At 41.5% G+C, this 15,069-nt stretch overlaps 1 protein-coding gene across 13 annotated transcripts in view; it reads right to left on the bottom strand.

The window, feature by feature from the left end:
* Window positions 1-15,069, bottom strand: part of FHIT (fragile histidine triad diadenosine triphosphatase) — a 728,666-nt gene that overhangs the window by 147,502 nt on the left and 566,095 nt on the right. For 2 of the 13 annotated variants that reach the window (XM_064519112.1, XM_064519102.1), the window contains exon 1: window positions 1,139-1,244. The exons of the other annotated variants lie outside the window; for them this stretch is intronic. In XM_064519112.1, coding sequence (XP_064375182.1) covers window positions 1,139-1,229 — 91 coding nt within the window. In that variant the 5' untranslated portion in view covers window positions 1,230-1,244. Of the gene's footprint in view, window positions 1-1,138; window positions 1,245-15,069 lie in introns of those variants that run through there. 13 annotated transcript variants of the gene reach the window in all.

The raw sequence follows: 15,069 nt of genomic DNA on the forward strand, positions 1-15,069 counted from the left end.
TTTCAGCATTAAATGAGTGCTCAAAGGACTGTTTGAGGAAAATTAAGCTCCATGCCATTGTATTACAGTAGTATTTATTTTTACAGCATCTCAATGCCTGCAGGTATTCAGGAAATGTTCTCTATATGCTAGGAAATGTACCTAGGAGATGCTCCGTAGTTAACAGGTTCATACAAAGGTTACATCAACCTGATTTTCAAGAACCCCATTAGACATTTGAAATAAAGACTAATGCATGCAAAAGATGATTTATTTCCATAAACAAAGAAACAACATGTTCGCGGTCCCCAAGTTTATCATAGGAATCACATTTATATTTCTGACTGGAGAAAAAAAACCAGACATTTTCTGGAAATAAAGACGTAGAGGCAGGTTTTGATCATTTTTCATGGGCCAGACGAGGACAGACAATATTGTAATGGATATTTGCTTAACTGGGAGCAGATTTTTCCAAAGAGCTTCACAGCTAGCAGCTCTCTCTGCTCACACAGAACAGGAGAAGTCTGGCTCCAGCTTTGGTGTTAAGCTGCTTTGAAAAATCTGGCCTTTGTTTGTTTAGCACAGCATTATCTCTGCCTCCACTGCTCTCCTTCTCCCTCCTTGCAGCTCACAGTATTAAACCATTTTCAGAAAGAAGAATTCTGTATTAATATTTGTTTAGTAAACAGGTAGTTGATAATAAATCAATCTTGGACTGGGACAAAACGGTCTGGTTTTGTGGGTTTTTAGTTGCAAGAGGCTGTGCCTCTTGGCAGCCACCGGGCATAATAAAGCTCCTGCAATGCACTCATGCCTTCCCCGTGCACCGTGCAAAGCACCTGCAGAAAGGAGGCTATTGGCTGAACTCAGGGCCCACAGGAAAAGCTCAAAACTTGCTCGGCAGACCTGATTTCCATACCAGGAATAAAGAAATAGAAAAACTAATTAATTTTACTCGTAAAAAGGAAATTCGTGTCAACAGTAAAACAGGAAAAAGGACATTTGTTTAATCTGAGTTCATTTTTCAAAAGGAGAGAAGAGAAGCTTTTACCCTTAGGGCACCTGATACTTAAGTAGATAATTATCCTTCTTCTGCAGCACTGCTTTATTATCATGGGTCAATGAACCATTTATAAATGAAGAATTTCTCCTCACTTACCTCTAGCAAAACTGCTGCTTACATTAAGGCAAGTTTCCTTTCCTCTCTTAGAGTTTTTTCCCAGCAGTTTCTCCCCCTCTCCGACTCGCATGCTGCTCACCAACAGGCTCGGGGCCACAGCCACGAGCATGAATTTTTGCATAAATCATAGTTTCTACAACCTTATATTAGCACCGCACCACTTGCCGCTGTGACGCACTGTGAAAAACACGGGCTAAGTGCTGCTCGCGATAGCTTTTGTTCCCCTAGCGCAAAGCAGAGGGAGAGCGGGCGATGCAAGGGCTGTTTGTGCCCGAGTCAGGACATCCGTTTTCTCTTCTTAATTCTGTCACTAAGCTGCTTTTTCATTTGAGCAAGTTGTCTCTACCTCTCTCTCTCCCATCTTCCGCACTGTATCTGTCTTATCTGCTTGGGTAGCATTTGCCAGTTGGTACAATGGTTTTTTCCTTGTTTTGTTGCGAGGGCCTCGGTTTAGGCAGGGCCCCCACGCGCTCCTGCAGTCCCAAATGATGCGCCCGTAAACCACATCGCTCCGTGAAAAGAGCTGTCACTTCCTTGTTACGTTACCAAGACTCATTTACAACTCAAACTAGATTTTAACCATATTTCTGTCTTCGAACATGATAAATAATTCAAAGACATAATCACACACTGGAGCATCTTTACTGAACTTTCCATCATTTCAAAATAATTCTACAAAGAATAATGATAGAAATTCTGAATCAGAGCTAAATTAACATGAGAATGTAATTAGGACAATATTCAAGTTATATTTAACTATGAATATATAAAAAGGCAAATGTTAGAATGAATGCATGGATTTGAGGTCATTACGAAAACCACCACCCACTGCAACTTTAAACCGGAGCTGGATAGTTTTAACACCACATCCTGCTCAGATTTTAATGCTCAGTTCATCTCAAAATATCTCCTAAGTTTAAAATTAGTTAACTGTCCGTTACTTGCTGCAATTACCCCCTGAAAACACTGCTATGAGCTACTGTTGTGCTTCAGGTGACTGCATATTACTGATGCCAGTGAACGTGCTGCTGCACTTACATCTAAGTGCAGTAGCTCCCTAAATAGGAGCATCTCCTGCCATCTGAGGCACCTGGGGGCACGCAGCTGCCACTGCAGAAGGACAGGAGGCTCCCATACGCCCCGTGCCCTATCTGCCAGGCAGGTGCGATGCCCGGGTCATCTCGGGGCACCTGAAATGGCAGTAGGTGCCTATGTCTGGGCGACGGCCCCCCAGCCCTATGGGGCGGCTCGGCAGGATGGGGGGACAGACAAGCACGCAGCACACCCACCACCCAAGGGCAGCGCTCTGCTGGGGAATATTTGAACTTTTTTGTGTTTCCTTTCTCTTACCACCAAAATTAATAATTTCATTATATCTTCATTTTTCCTAAACTGCTGCTGACTGCGTTTTTAAGCTGTGATGCGCACAGCTGGTGCATTTCCTTCAAACTCTGAGTCAGTCCACATCATTAAAATACATGCAATTAAATAAGTTGACTTTTCCATTCTAAGAAGTAAAAAACCTTTATACCTTATTATAATTTGTGATTGTACATTCCTCTCTATATATCTCATAGGAGTCTCTCAACAGCCTTACCTTTTTTTCTAATCCACAACCCAATGAGCACCCTCTCACAAAGACTAAAAGCACCATTAATGACTTATTAAACAATTAGGAGTGTCAAGATTCTGCAAAGACTACCAGTAGATACCAGGCTTTAACTCCAGCTATATTAGGGGAACGACATAACCATAAAGTAGCAGTGACACAATGGCGGATCAGATGTGCTACTGTCAAGCCACTAACCTCAAACTACGTTAAAAACTAAGGATGACCTGTGATGTCAGCAAGATCACTTGTCCTCATATGTTGGTCATTATTGCCCAGTCCCTGCATGACCTTGGGCAGGTTGTTTAATCTACCAAAGCTTATGAACCCACTCCTTAATTCAAGTTGACAGCTTCTGCCTTTCTCCCACTGATGGTCCATTAAGATTGTAATCTGTGTCGGGCAGCTCTCCTAGACCTCACACTCACTGGCAAGCTAGCATGGCTTAATGAGCTTGAACGCAACAGCTGAGCCAGGATGCCAAAATGTATGTGCCTGCTCTCGGCCCGCAAACAACTCAAGGTTGAAGACATTTCTCTAAAGCTCTTTCACTCTTTCCCTGAATCTCCTAGACCCTGGTAACCAGAGCCCTTAAGACTGGTGTTCAGCGGACTTACTGCCACAGGCTCTGGTGTGGGCACCTAGACACTGGCAAAGCTATGTTCAGTTTTGCCAAGTACAAGTACAAATTCCCCTTGCATATCTACTTATCTGACGATATACTCACACTGCAGATGATGGCTGACCACAGAAAACTGAGCATTTGTTATGCTTAATTGCTTTCAGTTGATCATACCGAGGTTGCGGTATGACTGTGCATCTCAAACTCTACAAGAAATGCAGCCCACATGGCCAACAGCTGTGTGCTGACCACTTCAAACGCAATTTTCCTTTCACTAATGCACAGAGCCAGAGGCTGAAATTCAAAGGCACAGTAGTGATTTTTATTTGCTTTATCTGAATTCCAACTTTGAAGCCCAGATTATTATAATTCTGTATTTAAGGTCTGATCCAGGCTACACATGCCATCAATGGGATTTTCAGCAACCCCATGAAGTGCCCATCACAAATTTGCACACACACAGCTAGCTGGGTGCAAACATTCTGTATTGCTGAAATGTTGGAAAAATGGCCTTTTGGGGTGAAAAAAGAAAGCAAGCCAAACGCCAAAGCAGATAAAATTCATTTTATCTGAAAAGCTTTAGAACAAAACACAGTTTTTTCCTTGTTAAGTCCATTAGTTTGCTATATAGAGACATTCCTAAATTTGAACTTCAAATTGAACGATACAAAGCTCTATGAAGGAAAAAATTAAAGATTCTCCAGGTAGAGCAACCTAACAATAGGAATCAAGCTCTTTTCATTCTCCCCCCCCCCCCCTTTTTGAGGAACCAGTTAAAATATATATAAATAGACAGGGTTTTTTAAATAAATGATGCTTAAAAAGAACAAAACACATGGGGGAAAAGGCAGAATACCTAAAAGTGAAAGGCTAATTGCTTCATTATGAAGCTCTTGGGTTTGACCAATATTGTCAGTTTTCTAAAACATTGTTATAGAATGTTGTAACTTAGGAAAATGTTTTATTTTCAAGGTATAACATGGTTAGGAGTCTGTAGCTGGCATTGGGACGGAAACACTGTTCCTGTTCAGGAAACTTTTTGAAATGTTAAAAAAAATTTCCCCTGCCAAAACAGCATTAAAATCAAAATTTCAAAACCCATGTATTTTAAAGGTGAAAATAAGGGAAAACATTCAAGTTAATTTGAATATTTTGAAAATATTAAAATTTTGAGGTTTTCTTAACCTTTTAAATATCTACTATAGCTTTCTAAAATTTTGACAGGAAAACTCAGTTCAGTTAGTAAGAATGAAAAATTTGCCTAATAATTAAGGTTGGTACTGGCATCAAAACTGACTTTTTCATGAACAATCTGGGACAGAAGAGCAAAGGACAGAGGAGAGGGAGAGAAGAGAGGAGAAGATCCCAAACAGTAGCACCTATGGAGATTTCATATTGCTTCATGTATTTCATCACACCTGTGTTAACAACTTGCAGCCTCCAACTCTCCCTGATGGCTGAATACAGGCCACTCACTTACAAGGGCAACTCTCAGCACAAACTCCTGCCACAGAGATCAGGGCTTTGCTCATTTTAGCATCAGCACTTGATTTCAGCCGTACAGACTGTAGAACCATGGACACAGCCACCATCTCTTTCTAAGAGGAGGACGTATTTGAGAGTTGTGTGGAAACGGCGTCCCATGAGCACAAGGCTGCTCACCAGCCAGTTTGGCCCTCACCAAGGTGCGAAGATGGAGGGCACCATGGAGCAGCTGCTGGGACCTCAGAGGCCAGAAATACCAGCCAGAGAGGACTGCATTACCTCAGCCTACCTCATATGCCTCTCTAAGAAACAAAGACCCCTTCTGCATGTCCATCAGCTAGCTGATGGGAATGTAGAAATAACATGCTATAGGGAGCTGGGTAAAGGATTATTCTTTTCTTATACTGTTCTACATGAATTTGCATCAAGTGCCCAAAGCACAGAAAATCAGTGAGATGAGGCTTCAGGTACTGAAGCTCACCACGACCTTGTCCCCAGATTCAACTGGGGAGTCTAGGCGCGGGTATTCAATTCCTCTAAACATAAGTTCTCTTTGTTCCAGAACTCTAATTGCTACCAGAAAGAAGTCCCAAACCTCAGGAAAACCAGCAGAATGCATGACTAATAAAATTAATATCTTAGAAAAACAACTACTAGTCATTTATCTTTTTTCTGCCCTTGAACAGTTCCCCTCATTTGAAGGGCACAGGAGCAGTTTCTCTATGTGAGCAATTATGGATCCGCAGACGCTGCATACAGGATGAGTTACAGGGGAAGTGAACACAACCGAAATAGCAGACGCATGTACACGTACACGTAAAGCGGAATAAAAAAACACCCTTAAAAATGCACCAAATGCACATTCTGCTGCAGAAGGACAACAATAAGTCAAGGCATCACTTCAGTCCTCACTTAACCCACCAGATTAGGATGTATACAAGACTTAAGAGATGTACAGAGCTCATGTCGCCCCACAGGATGAATCTGATTCAATAAGACAGAGTGGCTCAATTTTGGAAAGAAATCTGTGGAGACTATTTAGGTTAAGAGTGAGGATCACAGTAATAACAGGAAAAAGTGGAGTAACAGTCTGTAGTGGGTTTTCTGTGTAGAACTGGATTTAAATGTACTTTAGAAAGGTGTTCTGGTACAATTTAGGAAATACTACATCACAGAACTTGCTACTTTGGGAGAAAACATAGCTATGAACTATAAAGATGATTAAGAACCAATGGAAATACAGTAAAATTACAATAAAAACTTAAGAATTGCTTCAGAGTATTAAAACCACACACAACGTATTTTTCTGATCTTGTTCTGTCACTTCGCAGCATTAATAAAAAAAAGTCATTAAGATAAGACAAATTATCTAAACACAGTTGATCTTGATAAGGCAGCTCAGTACATGTTTACATGAATACAGAAGACCAGCTTTAAGCAGTAAAGCTGAGAATTAGTGGTTCCAGTGGAACCAAAGGCAATCAGTGTAAATCTTTGACATGGATCTCTGTGCACTGTGATAAGAACACTGCTTTAAGACCACACTGCAGCTTTCACACCATTTTTTTTACTCTACTGATCTTCTCACCCCAGCTGAAGCTACTTAAAATAACTCTTCGTGTCAATGAAAGGTGCAGTAGTTCCAAGAAATGGACAATAAATATTATTTTACTTTTTCTGTAGCAAAAAGTCGATGTACCTAATTTAAATACAGATGGCTTTCAGGCTAAATCATGCTAGATAGCATATCAAAGTACAAAGTACTGTTACTCAAAGTACAGTGACTCCATGGGACAGGGGGCCACAGCAGGGAAATGTGAGATTCAGAACCGAGATTCATTAACTTTTCATTTTAAACAAGTGTTTCCTATATTTGATATTCCCAGTAAATGGCTTTAGGGTATGTCAGGTAGGTCACTAAAAGCTCAGTTCCTCATAGTGAGTGGTATTTTACCGCAGGATTAATCCTTCTCTGTTAGCTGCTGACTCCAGGGGCAGCCTTGGGCAATGGCAGGTGCCTAAGTGGACCGACTATGAGAGTAGCCCTAGGATAGTTTGTAGCTCCAAAACCTGCCTCTGATGCAAGTTTCATCCAGGGAAAAATTACTGCAGACCTAAACTTACATTTGTACCAGGAATCACAACCATGTTTTAGAATCATGTTAAGCTTCTGATCTTGGAAGGCCCAAAAGCAATACCCAGTGGTCAGGATGAAAATGTAGAAGTCCCAATACGAAACCACTTCAGCTACAGCTCCTACGATGCTCTCAATATATCCATTAATGATACGCTCTTGTACAACAACTCATTTCAACTAAAGACTACATCTACATTGCTCTAGCTACATATCCTATTTCTGAACTGATCACAAAACTATTCTCAGTTACATGAAGCTATCCATGCACATACATCAATTACAAATGTACAAGACCACTGAAAAACAGCCATGGGTTGAAGCTGAGAGCAGAAACCAAACAATACTCGTGGTGCAACAATCAGGAGAGAGGTTTTCTGGCCTACACATTGGAGCAATGACATTTGCCATAGAAACTAATATGTTCATGCAAAGCAGCTCAGACCTCTATTTAAAGGTCTTGTCCAGATGACCTGCATCACAGGAAACTGCACTGAATTCAATTTATCAAACTTAACCCTGCTGGAACTGGTACATTTCATTACAAAGACTCATTTCAAACAGGGAGAGTAAGCTCATGATCCAACCTCTCCACCTGAGAATAAGCAGCAAGTTGTGAGAAAAAAGCTTCAGAACTGAGTTTTAATTACAGCTGGAAACCATCTTACTCAGAAAATAATATGATCATTATGAAGTGATATTCTAGCTCATGATTCAGCAACTGTAATGAGGGAACAATTAATTACTAAATACTAGTCATGACAAATGTACTTTCTTGCAATTTATTGGAAGCCGTATTCTAAGCATTAAGTTTACTGGAAATAACCTTTAGCTTGGAAGAAAGACACCACAGAACGTGTTGGGCAATAAGTTTCTGTAAAAACTATAAGCATAATTGACATTACTGTCTATGGTACTTAAAAGTATACTCTTTTTCTGGGCTTGGCATCTATGATGGGAGACAATAATGCAAAAAATGGATGAACATTTGATAATTCTGCCCGGGATTTATCTTGTCTAACTTTGCAGGTAAATTGGTTTCACCTATAGAGGAAAACAGCAGATTTGAAATTGTGGCAGGCCAGTGCTGTACAGTAGTGTTGGTGTGTCTTGTTCATTAGCCAGTTTCATTCCTCCGATCCTCTTCTGCCTTCTCCTGAATATAATCATCTCAAGAAGGTTCTGTCAGATTTGCTACGGGGGAAGTGGTTACAGGATCCACCTTCTCCTACTGCCTATCAATGGCAGATGACCAAGGGCTTTATACATACTCTTCATAATCCTGCACTAAGTCTATACTGAACAGCTTATAGCAAGATGTTCTTCTGGCAGCATGTGCCAGACCAACACTACCTTGATTTCCTAACAGGTGAAGCATCAGCTGGAGGAACGCAGTACAAGCTCAATTATCAGAGTATCACAGGGGACACTGAGTAAGTTTAGATAACCAAGGTTTCAGTTAATGAAGGTAATTTGGAATGTAATTGATTGATAATGAGGAACATGAATAACAGGGAGTTTTGGAAAACTGAATTTGGATAATCCAGACTGTCTTGTAGTAAGTGTATTCCTCCAGGAGTATTATAATGTAGGGTGGGTTTTTCAGAGTTTTTAAATGGAACAAGCCAACTGATCCCCACTGATTTCTCAAGAGTGCTTTTCTACTTAGATCTCTTAAGGTATTCAGAAAACTACTCCAATTAGAGTCAATGGAGAGCTGAGTTTGCCTTCTCAAGCTGGAAGCTCTCATGGCATAATTTTCATGCTTAGTTATTGATACGGCTCCTATAGCACCAGGATTAGTTATCATGTTCCAGGGACTCCATGAGAGTCAAATGTGCCTAAGTTCTGAAGGAGAGAAATAAACTCTCCTACAAAAAAGAAATGCTCTCTATACCCATTGCAGGAATGGCTTAGCCCTCCTTAACGTCAGCACCTCGAGGGACAGTCTGAAAAACAAGAGAACTTTCTACCTGCCTCGTGAAAGAGCTGTTCAGTACACTTTCACGGCAGAAAGGCAAATCACATCACCCTCACTCTACAAAATCACATGTTCACTTTTTCTGCTGCACCTAAAAATATCGCTGCCAGTGCATTTCCACCAATTCCTTTGAATGCTGAAAACTGTAAAGTCCGTGACAAAGGACCCCACTGAGTATTTTTATTACATTGGCTAATGCACAGCCGAAGTGAATGCAGGAAGAGATGACTTGGCAAGTAAGAGAGTCTTTTATTCTTTTTGCAAATATTACTACTTCTTTCCTGTTTAGTAGGACCTACTAAAACAGTATTATTACTTGTGTCACATCATTCAGCAGTACCGAGCTGGAGCAAGCACATACTTGTCCATGCATTCAGGAGACAGAAGGTGGCTCTTTGAAATGCTAACGGTTGGAGGACATTGAAATGGGCATTAAGGGAACAGCAACTGGGGGCTGAGGGAGATAATTTGAAATGAAGAGGAAAACAGCAATAGCCTATTCTGCAGTTTAGGTACCCAGGGATTAAGATAACTACTGCAACAAACTAGTGAATCAGCCTTCCCTCAGCTGCAGAACAGAGAAAGGCGGGGTGCAAATAAGAAAGACCCTGTATAGTGTTTAAGCAGAGACCCAGAGGCAGTGCAACATGAAAAGAAATTATTTTAAGCTTCTATTCCTTAGCTACTTAATTTTGACAATTTATTTCATACCTACTTTAGCACAAAAAGCTTGATATCTACAAGAATGTTCACAGAAAGTGCATGTGTCAGGGCAAAATGCTCCCAAAGATACATTTTTGCTCATCTGCCTGGGGAGTCAATTTTGGATGTCATACTTAAGGGCTGATGAAATGTAAAACAGATGTGGAGTATGTCTTCAACATGGAACTATCTGCATGAAGCCCTCCTTTTAATACAGAATAAAACTCAGGCAGAGATAGTAAAATATAGCTAAGGAAGCATCTGAGACAGTGAATGCTATAAAGAAGGAAGAAATCAGAAAGAAGGTCTCCTCCTCCATTTTTTACTTCCATAATAAGCCCTCTTGGATAAGGACAAGAGACCTTGAGTCATGATTGCCTCTGTAGATGCTGTTCTAATACTATTATTGCCATTAATGCTCATTGTTCCCAACTCTCCTCATTGTAGCTAGGCATTTCAGCATGCACGGTACATAAATTCATACTCTCATCTAAGGCTCCTGCAATATTCAAGCACATGAGAATGAAGAAGACAAACTAGCAGTTTAACTCTGAATAACCTTATTTTGTATGAGTGTCATCTGAAACCATTACTTTAATGTGATTATCTGTTTTTATTATTTCCTTTCTGTGGACTTGGAATAAAGACACAACTGAGACTCTCTCAGACACGGTCACTAGCATCATTATAGTCTTTCTACTGTCATCAACAGAGATCTGATCTGTAAATCAAGTTAGACTGTAAGGGCTACTGAAGAGCAAGTGCTCTTTATCATGTCATTGCATACCATAGCTACCACTTCCCCTGGCTTACTGAGAAAAACAGGCTATTTTATTTCCTTTACATAACCAGAGGAGTTCTTAATGCACAGATTATTGACTTAATGGGGTTTTATCATGTCCCAGTGTACCAGGGGATTCCTTAATCCAGGACTTCTTTTCATGATCTATTTTCATGGCTCTTTTTATTGTCACAGTCTGTCATTATAATGATTTGCAAATCCAGAACTAGCCTACACTCAGCTCCTTAACAGGTGCTCAAACAGGGAGAGGGGGAGAAGGCGTTTCACCTCCCCATTTGCCCTCTTGCAGCCCATGAGCATTAAACGTCATCCCACACAGCACAACAGACTCCCTGCAGGCCTGCGCATGGCAGGGGGTTGCGTGGCACACTGCTGGCTTTCTGCCCTGGGAATATTTCCACACGGGCACACCAACTCTGTAAAAGCAGCAGGATGGAGATCCCCCTGTGCCGCGCTCTGCGGAGGCCAGCCTGCGTGCAGAGGTGCTGAGCATGGCCCCTTTCTCACCGGGCCGTTCCCATCAGAGCGGCACGCCGGCACAGCCCTGCCTGTGTTGCTGCGTAACAGCAACGGGAGGCTCCAAGAGCAAATGCCTGTCCCAAAATGGTCTGCTGCACAGGGTCAGGCACCAGCAAAAGCCACTGATGTTTGACTCCTTTCTTGAAACCACTAAAATTACCCAAAGATGCTCGTCTCCCTGTTATGGTGTCACTGCTGGGAGAAACAGATGTTCCAAATGGGTGGTATCATGGATCTGGCAGGGGGAGACTCTGAATTTCTTGAAATTGTGAGATCAACTTAAAATCAGCTGAACAAACAAGTAAGGGGTAGGATTAGCTGCTTGTAGAGGTGAAACCCTGTCTCCCCCTCTGTGGGTTCTGCCCAGTAAAGAGAGCTGAGCCTGCTTGTCTGCCTCTCACCACCTCCTCCTCCCTCCTCCTTCCCACTTCACTGAGCACCAGTTGCGTCATCTCGACCAGAGATGTCCATATGAACCTGAAGACCAGCATGGAGCTCCACAAATTGCTGCACTTTGCAGGACAGGGTTCAAGGCTACCAATTGCCTTAGGTTGCAGTCCACCAATGCAAACACCTTACTTTGTGGCTCTCATTCCTATAAATCCCACCTCACCCTCATTAACAGATCATACCTCTGCCACTGCTGGAACCACCATCAGAATCTGCAAGACTGCTGTGCACTTCAAATTAATCACAGGTCTAAAAGTCTCACCAGAGCAGGGTCTGAGTGGCTGTTACAACTTCACAGCACGTCTAACTACCCCCAAAGATTTGGGCTGTGATCTCTGGTTTGGACCTATCAGTGTTACTATAATACAAGCTGATCATAACAATATGTTACTGTGATTGTTGCTAGCAGGCTGTTCCCTGGAGTGCAGAAAAAATAGTTCAATCTGACATGCTATCAATGTTAAAAAAAAAAAATTTTCTATCACACGCAAAAAAAAAAAGAATCCAACTAAAGAAAGATGACAGTGCTCCAACTTCATCCTTGGTGTGAGGGAGAAAACTAATGCTGAATATGGTCTCACACACTTTGTTCCAGCAAACAAATTGCTAAGTCTCTGCATTTCTTCCTTAAATTACAAGCATGTAGCATTTCTTTGGAGTCTGTGATCACCATCAAAGTGGTCTGGCTGAGAAAGGTGGATGGGTTTCTCTTTCCAAAGGTCACAAAATAGATATCCCATATCTAGGGGCTGAAAGAGCAGGAACATTTGGTACTCCTCCAAATGAAAGCATCTCCACTGTCATTTGTTCAGCTTCCTCTCGTTAAGCTGCTGGATTTGGATCACCCAGTGACCTCCCCACGTCAGTGATGGCTGATCATTATAAAAGCTAGTCTTGCAAAAGCAATGTGCATGCTGGTTGTTCTGGAAATTAAACACATGTTCACTATAGAGTTCCCTTGAATTTGCCTGTCTGCCTTTCCCTTGCAACCCTGCGCTGACGCTTGCCTCTGGCGTGAAAAACGCGATTCATTTTTCCTGGGCTTTGCATGACTATCTTAGGCTCCTTATCAGGCCAGTCAGAAATTGGTGGCGCAGTCATTGCTGGCTATGCTTCACTGACACGGAGCGCGAGACAAGAGATGCCTAAGCAAAAGCAAGCAAACTAACAACACTATAACGAAAAAAAGGGCAGAAAACACTGCTTTTCATTGGTTTACAGGAACTTCAAAGGTCTCCTCAGTTATAAATCATTCTGAGTTACCAGCCTGCCTAAGGATGGCTGTGCTTTTGAAGGTTCAAGCTTGAAGATCAGACCTTGGGTGATAAAAAAAAAAAAAGTGTTGGTTCCACTACAGACAAAATTGATTGCAGAGGAGAAAAAATGGTGTCCAAGAATAGGATAGATCAGGCTGAGATGCTTTTGCCATGCAACTAGCCATCAAGAGAAAAAAGTGCTCATATCTATGGCAGACTTTTAGTAGAGAGAATTAAGCCCTTTTAAGCAGTTCTTCCTTCTGAAAGAAAAAAAGGAGTAACTAAAATTTCTATCTCACCATCACTTTCTTAGGCCATTTCTTTAGACTGCAACGTTACCAAATAAAAAATCTTTTAACCGAAATTTAAAAGAAAATCTTAAATGAATAGTGACCAATCCTTGCGATATGACACCAGACCCAATTGCATTTGTACCACCCTTTCGTAAGTGCAGGATAAACAAAATTAACAATGGAAAAGAGAAGCCAGAGAATTACAAGAGGAAAGTGAAATTATTCTGTAGCAAATCACACTCAGGATGTTCTCAAAAGAGGAACCAAAAAGCAATTTAATGTGGCTTCAATCTCTTCTGTTCCAGAAGCAGCTCATCAGACTGCATACAGAAACAAAGGCCTGGCTCATAAAACTTTCACAGAAACTATGTTTAGATAGCATAAAAAAAACCCAAAAACAACAAAAAAAACCATGGCCTTTTCCTGGAAGAAAGTGATTTGTATGCAAATATACCCCAACATTTGTCACCAAACCTAAAGGATTTTGAAGTGAGAGAAGGTTTTGGAATATAAAGTTTATCACTGCTTTGATGAAACAAGATGCCAGCTGCGAGGTTGCTGCTGTCTCCTTTAATACCAATTAAAAGCAAGGAAAACAGAGCTCCAGCCTGCGCTCACAGACGGAGAGCTGACACCAGGCATGCGGCACAGCTCCGACACCTAAGTCTTCAGCGGCAGCAGCTAAGACATCCGGGGTCCTAAATTTAAAAGTAAAACACTAGACTTGCTGGCAGCCTCTATGACCTGAATTATTACAAAATGCATGTAACACTTCTTACTTAGAATAATTTAGTATCTTCCAGTGAGAGGAATAAGAAACCAATGTTTGAATAAAACAAGAAGCAGCACCTTCTTTTGCTGAGAAAGAACAGTCAAACCTGTGTCTTTGTACATGTCTGGACCTCCTTCCAGGTTGTTCAGAAGAGTGGCTTTGCCCTTGAGAATCTTTGACGTTTGTAGCTGAACCTTCTCGCCAGCACTGACCAGGAAGAAAATCAGTAACAGAAAAGCCACCAGCTAACCATGCCTCCTTCCCCAAGCCCTAGGGAAGAGGTGAGCTTGCCAGCACACTTTGAAGGTCAGCAGGTTTGAACTCCGACAGGCCCGAGCTACTACAGCTCAAAGCTATGGGGCCATATATGCACTGCTTTGTCAGCAGCTCCGTCCTTCACAGACCTCAGACACAGAAACATTCAATAATTCCTCCCTTCTTTTTGATTACACATTCTGTACTTATATCTGTAGTGACAGAAATCCTGAAATAATGACATTGTGCAAGGAAGAGCTTCCTCCTCTCATCCAGCAATTTTGACCTCAACAAGTACAAGAAAATTCAAAAGACTTGGTCAGACTTAGAAAACTATCCACACTTCCAGATGCTATCTGCAACTGCTCTGCAATAGTCAATGGCTAATTGATTTCCTTTAAACTTGTGTAAACTATAGATATTTAGATGTGCACGTGCATGGAAACTCAAAAGTGAATTTCCTTGTTCAGCACTCTGATATCAAAACATCTGCAGTCTCAGAAGCGTACTCTAGGACAACCTACAGGACAAAAGCAAACCAGTTTCAACAAGGCAGAGCAGACGCTACTAGAGTTGTGAATATTTCCTTAAAATATCATTTGTTAATTATTTTCCTACCTTAACTCACATAGCGTCACAACAAGTGGGCTTCAGAGGGTGAAGTTCCTGTGATTACCACCGACCTACCAAAAACCTCACCAGTAACAGAGGACTCTCACTTGGAGGCTTTGCCTACATGACTGTGCATATATACCTGCCTCCCTGGCTTCCATGCTTTAAAGACTTTCCAGATACATGAGTCCCAATAGGCGAAGGCTAAGTTCATTAAACATTGTTTTGAATACATCTGAGAACAAAACTTTCCCATAACAGTGAGCACAACGCAAACAAACACATCTGCACGTACACAATGGCAAGGAAAACACTGGCAAAGCAGATGTCCAGAAATTGGGTTTACCTTGAATCGGTGTCCTCAAGCAGAAGGATCTGCAAGTGTTTTACGAAACAGTTTAACATGGATGGAGAAGAG

Source organism: Dromaius novaehollandiae, chromosome 12 (assembly GCF_036370855.1).
Source record: "Dromaius novaehollandiae isolate bDroNov1 chromosome 12, bDroNov1.hap1, whole genome shotgun sequence".
Taxonomy (NCBI): domain Eukaryota; kingdom Metazoa; phylum Chordata; class Aves; order Casuariiformes; family Dromaiidae; genus Dromaius; species Dromaius novaehollandiae.